This window comes from Taurulus bubalis (genome assembly GCF_910589615.1).
Source record: "Taurulus bubalis genome assembly, chromosome: 7".
NCBI lineage: Eukaryota > Metazoa > Chordata > Actinopteri > Perciformes > Cottidae > Taurulus > Taurulus bubalis.
The window spans coordinates 9636440-9642439 of NC_136595.1; the positions used below are offsets into that span (position 1 = coordinate 9636440).

The following is a 6000-nucleotide window of genomic DNA, read 5'->3' on the forward strand; positions in this document are numbered from 1 at the left end:
CCTGCCAAAATCTACCTACCTTGGAATCTCGGATAATGTGCTTGTTGAATCGATTATTCGAGAAAATAATGGGCAGATTAATCGTGAGCAAAAGTCCTTTTTTTTTTTTGCTGCCCCAGTTTTTGGTCCGAGTAACAGTCCAAAATGATCTAAAGCAGAGAAAAAGCTGCTAAAAACCAGAACCTTTTATTTAAATCACAACTCAAAACGGTTAAATTACTTGCCAAAATCGTTGCCGATTAATTTTGCATTCACAGACCAATCACCTAAAAGGACTATTTTCACTAGTTTCGGCACGACGCCACCAGAAAAGCCACCTGATCACCTTTTGAAGTGTTTACACGGGGACGTTCAGCCTCCGTAATACAAACAGGCAGATGCCAAGCGTCTGAATGGGTCAAAGCAGTGAGGGCTCCCATGCACCTTCCATAATCAGACCTCCTGGCTCATTTCACCCTGTCAAGCACTACTCGGCCGACCTCTGTAAAACACCCCATTTTCACCCTTCAAAAAATAACATTACATCACTCTGCGAGTCATTTTTATAAATGGAGGATCCCCTTAGGCTGGAAACCTTACACTACACAAACACGGGGCGCCGCGAGAAAGCCGGCCTTTTGTTGAGGTTGGGAGTTAAACGGCGAGTCAGAGCCGCGCATTCACCGAGCAGCTCAGTCGAGGAGCGATTTTGTTTGACACCGCTTCAGATTTATGATGTTGGTGAAGTGTTTACAGGGGGGGGGGGGGGTCAAGGCGGCTCATTTTCGAAATCAGTTTGTCAAGCGTTTGCTTATCTAAAGAGGCCTTTTCATCAATCATATTAAGGGGAAAAAACTGATGGTGAAGACCAAGAGAGAACGGTCCACCTTCAAAACATCTGTGCAGACCGATGGATAGATTACATAGAGAGAAAGAGAGAGAGAAAAACTTGGATTGAGTCGTGTCATATTTGATTTTTGGTGCCCCTCTTTACTGAACTTGCTTCCGGTTAGTGGAAGGATAAGGTTTCATGGGCCGATAGCAGCGGAGTCAAATTGTTTGGATATATTTTTGGAAAATCTCTGAAAGAACCTCATAGACGAGACATGTCCGTTTTTTTTTTTTTTACCTTTGCTCCACATCTTGGACACGCTTACACAATAATGAATATGCTTTGTGTATTTTATGCTTCGACTCTTCTTAGGAATGTACTACGCAACACACACACACACACTCTCACACACACACACACACACAATCACGCACTGTGTCTGAAAACTTTGAAGTAAAAAAGACAACCCAAATATGCCTGGAATGAAACCGGGTAAAGACGAAGCCGATGTCTGTCCAAAAAAAGAAGAAGAAGAAGAAGAAGAAGAAAAAACAGGCGCTGGATTAAATAAAGTGTGAGTTTTCCTTGTCCCTTCCTCTCTGCTGTTGCTGCACCATTGTGCTTGTTTACACTGCACAGTAATTCTGTTGGCCATCCCTCACTTCAGCCCGGTAAAAATACACAGAGCAGGTCAGAGGTTCAGGCCCTAGATCAACACTGGCATTGTGTCCTGCAGGTGCTGTCAGCCGCTCGCTCCGGGGAAAAATATATACACACACACACACACACACACACACTCTCTCTCACAATCAAACAGCGGCTCTGTGCATACACACCGGCTCATGCGCTCATGCTCACGTGGTACCCGGGACCAAGAAGTTCCTACTGGTAGCCTCGAGGAGAAGCTGAAGCTCTCTCTCTCATGCGCACTCTGAAGAAGTTAAAAGTGGGAATGGGGAAAGCATAAAGGAGGAGGAGGCAGGAAAGTTCCCATCAGGTTCCTCACTAAGACACGTAAATAATGACGGTGACGCACAAAAACACGAATGAAGTGGCATCCTTTATTCTTTCATTTCCAGCCTCCCGTCGATCAGCGCGAGAGAAAGAAAGCCAAAGGACTTCCTTCGCTAGTGCCAGCTTAAAAAACTACAAATGCAATGATACTACTAAGTTCCCGACATTGGAACGGTAAAACAGCATCCGGCCATCACAGCTAAGGTTTCATTTCTACTAAATTACAAATAAACTTAAACTGAAGTGCCGATAAGAAGAGAAATAGGTCACAAACATTAGTTTAACCCCCGTCGGCGACTTTAACAAATGTTTAAATGTAATTACTGAAGAAGACAAGCCACTAGGGGGAGCAACAAGCTGCGACCTCCTCTAAACATTTTAGAAGAGTCTGTTTTACCAAGACAGCAAAGTAACACCACAAACGTCCAGATCTGGACCGTTTGGACCAACACTCAACCAGGAGAGTCAATTATTCATATATTAAATTGAAAAATCGCCCTGAGATGACTTCTGTAATGATTCGGTGCGATATGAATAAATTAGAATGGAATTCATTATCAAGCCCACGCTCTATATTTGATGAGTGGACCTAATGAAGCGAGTGTAAAACACAACATTCCTATCAAGGCTTTGTTTCTTATTCTGTCTTTCTTCCTCCCCAGTGTGCGAGGGAAATGATGGTTTTCGACAAGACTGCCGTGTGCGTGGAAACGGATCTTTTATTTACACCAAAACCGACAGTGACGAAGGTTAAGTCGTGTTTGGAGCACAATTACTTCTTTTTTTTTAATACCCTGGCACCATAACAGCAGATCGACCTCCAGCAGGATTAGCAGAGGGCTTATTAAGAAATACCAGAACATTTGAAGTGATATAAAAAATAAATGTTTAAAACAATCTTGAAATTACACCAGAATTAGAGAAACGGTTTGAACCGCATTAACCGCAAAGCTCTAACACTTAGAACAAAGCCGACCGGATGAAAAGGAAGACGACACAAACGAGACGAGCACCAGAGCTCCCAGCAAGCTGCACCTCATATTTATAGGTTGCCAGCTGAAAGGGAAGAGAATGGATTGAGCAGGCAGGAAGAGAGGTCCAGGCTACTTTGTACTCTCTGCAGAGCCGAACTTTGGATGAACTCCCGAGAAGCGCCAGGGAGTAAAACACTATGCATAACTGTGTCACTCCCCCCCTCTCCAAAAAGAAACCTACCAAGACAACAACAAAAAAAGCAGAGGAGCGAGCTAGCAGGCTTCAAAAGGCCTTCCCCCCCCCTGCTCTCTCCCGAGGCAGTGGTCGACTCAAGATAAACTGCCGGGGCTTGCGGGTTAGGCAGCGAGGTGAGCTTCAATGGAAAAAAAAGAAGAAACCCTCAATGAAAACATCCGTGAAAGCGCCAGGCTAGAGTGTGATCACACGCGATAAAACGGCATGTAAACAAGCGGCAGCCACCGCCGCGCAAAAGGTCAAGTGTGAGCAAGTGCAACTTTGGAGACAATGGAAAGGAGCCCCCTCCTCATCCTCCAGCCATTCCACTTGATGTCATGCACTAATGAGTGTGAAAACACACAGAATCGTGCACCGCCGCCTCCCGCAGCAAACCGGCACACTGTGGCTACTTAGCATCTCAGCGGTGGAACTTTTTGAGGGGTCTTATAGAGCGTCGGGGGGGATACAAGGTCTGAGCTGCACCAAATTCCATCTGTGTACAATTTCTAAAATGTCACGTGGGGGGTGGGGGGGGGTTTGAAACATGACTTACGCCTCCCTATGTTGCGTTATTTGTCTCCTAGCAATTATTCCGCTGACACTTTCTCTCTCCACTGCTTTAATAGAGCGACACAACGCAGAACAGAAAGAGACGTTTTCACCAGACTTGACAGTTAACTCACAAGGGTGAGACATCAACGCGCTTGTGACAATTTTTGCTCAATACTCTCTATTATTTCACAATAGCGTACTTTTTTTTTTTTTAAACCCTCATTCATATTTTGACACCATAATTGATAAGGACTGCTCCAAGGTAATTGTCCACAGATCCTATTGTGAAAGAGGAGGAAACGCATGTTGTGCGTGTCAGTGAAATTTATATGCCGAATTGTGTTGTGACTGAATGTCCAACATCAGGGTTCTCCTTTTGTGAATCTGAGTCTGAATAGCACATTACACGGTGATGATAAAATAGCCCTCACAAGAGCTGGTGCCTCTCTGGGGTGTTTTTCTTCTTCTTCCTCATGCTTTAACTACATCGCTCCATCAGTGAACAGATACTGTATTCTTTCACCGCTGGTCGAAGGGACCGGGAGCACTTCTTGCAGACAGTGTGTGGACAACAACAGTGCACAGTGTGGAGCTCGCCTGCTTGTGGTGCAGAATGAACATGAACGTACCTGTTTTCTCTTTGATTTCACACAAGACATTGAAAAGAGCTGGCTTCATTCTGTGGCAGTTGAGAGCGTGTTTCCTGAAACAGAGAAGTGGCTTCAGACTCTAAACCACAGAAACATACATTACATCTAAAAACCTCTTCAACCTCGGCATTATTGGATAGTTCTGATTTAATTATTTTTTAACCTTTTAGATAAATACTACAGCACAAATACAGGCTCAAATAAAACAACTATAACTGCATATGCACACAAATAAACATTGTATTTAGCTTTGTCTGTTGTCCTGAAATTATTACAATTATACAATGTATATATATATATTTTTTTTTATGATCAACTTTATCAATAGACGAAAACATTTGAAATGCACAACTTTGATCCTTACTTAATTTAAAGTGGATGCCATAAGATGGGTGCATTGTGAGAAAGTTGCGTTGCTTTCTCTCGCCGCGCTGTAAACGAGCTGTAAGCCACTTCGCACTGCTACGCAGTAATTACATTTTCAAAATATTAATTAATCAGCCGTAATCTATTTTTGGCTCTCGTGAATGCACCAGAACTCTGTTTAAGGCGTAAAGTGCTTTTAAAAATAATACAAAAAAATGAATAAAAAAACACAAATACTCTCCGTGGGCGACACGTTGGCGTGTCCCAGTAATGACACCACATTCATGCACTTTTTTATTTTCTCCTTCGGCAAGTGATTTATTTTTTTAAAAGCGCGAAGTCAATTTGCCACCCGTTGTTTTATATCGGGCTCTTCAATGCACACGGCTGTGCAAAAAGCCCTCACATTTAATACAAAATACAATTAATTAAAAAAAAGTAAAAGTCCCATCTTCACCGCAATGTGTACATTTAATAAAGTCACATTTTTCTTTAAATTGTCCTTTTTTTAATTTATTTTTGTAACGCGTAGTGTTTCCGCCGCCGCCCCCGGCAGTGGAGTACTCTTTACCTGGCTTGAGCTTCGTCCAGACTCTGGTCCGTGATGGTCATGATTTGCTGTAAAATGTCTCCAATGTCCTGCTTCCTCCCGTCGCCGTCCGTCCCTCCGGTGCCCTCCTGCATGTGCTGCGGCAGGCCGGGGTGCCCTGCCATGCCTACCCCCGAGTGAGAGTGCATCAACCTCGTCTGCTCGTCCATCTCTTCTTCCTCTCCTTCTCCTTCTCCTTCTTCTTCTTCCTTCTATCTAATTATCTGTGGCGCTGCTGAAATCCTGCAAAAATACATATAAGAAGAAAAAGAGGGAGGAAAAAAAATACAAAATCCCGGTGGTGTTTTTAATATTTGCGCCGCGCGCCCGGTCGTTTCCTCGCTGGGGCTTCTTTTTTTTTCTTCTCTTCTTCTTCTTCTTTTTCTGGCGGAGGTATCGGAGAGGAAAGCGGAGACACGAGTCCTCCTCTGCGCTCTCTGGCTGTCTCTCCCCTCAGCTGGTCGGAGCTGAATGTGAAATCTGATCTGAACTGCCGTTGCCTTCACTGGAGTGTACGGCGTGCGTAAAGAAAAGAGAGAGAGAGTGAGAGAGAGAGAGAACGCGCGCGCGAGGGAGAGAGAGCGCGCGCGCGAGAGAGAGAAAGAGAGAGAGAGAGAGAGAGAGAGAGAGAGAGAGAGAGAGACTGCTGATTTCTACTACTGACACGAACTAGGGCACGTTTTCTTGTAATGTGGCGCACTGATCCAAAACCAGACCCCCCCCTCACTCATACACAACACTCTTCCTGCCAAATTACCCCCCTCACACACACACACACACACACACACACACACACACACACACAC

General features: G+C 44.4%; 1 protein-coding gene across 3 annotated transcripts in view; it reads right to left on the minus strand.

Moving 5' to 3' along the window:
- Positions 1-5647, minus strand: part of LOC306739427 (pre-B-cell leukemia transcription factor 1-like) — a gene marked incomplete at its 3' end in the record, with an annotated part of 55181 nt that extends 49534 nt beyond the window's left edge. For all 3 annotated transcript variants that reach the window (XM_079221444.1, XM_079221445.1, XM_079221443.1), the window contains exons 1-2: positions 5177-5647; positions 4219-4292 (exon numbers count right to left, since the gene is read on the minus strand). In XM_079221444.1, coding sequence (XP_079077570.1) covers positions 4219-4292; positions 5177-5364 — 262 coding nt within the window. In that variant the 5' untranslated portion in view covers positions 5365-5647. The remainder of the gene's footprint in view (positions 1-4218; positions 4293-5176) is intronic.
- Positions 5648-6000: the final 353 nt, after the last annotated feature.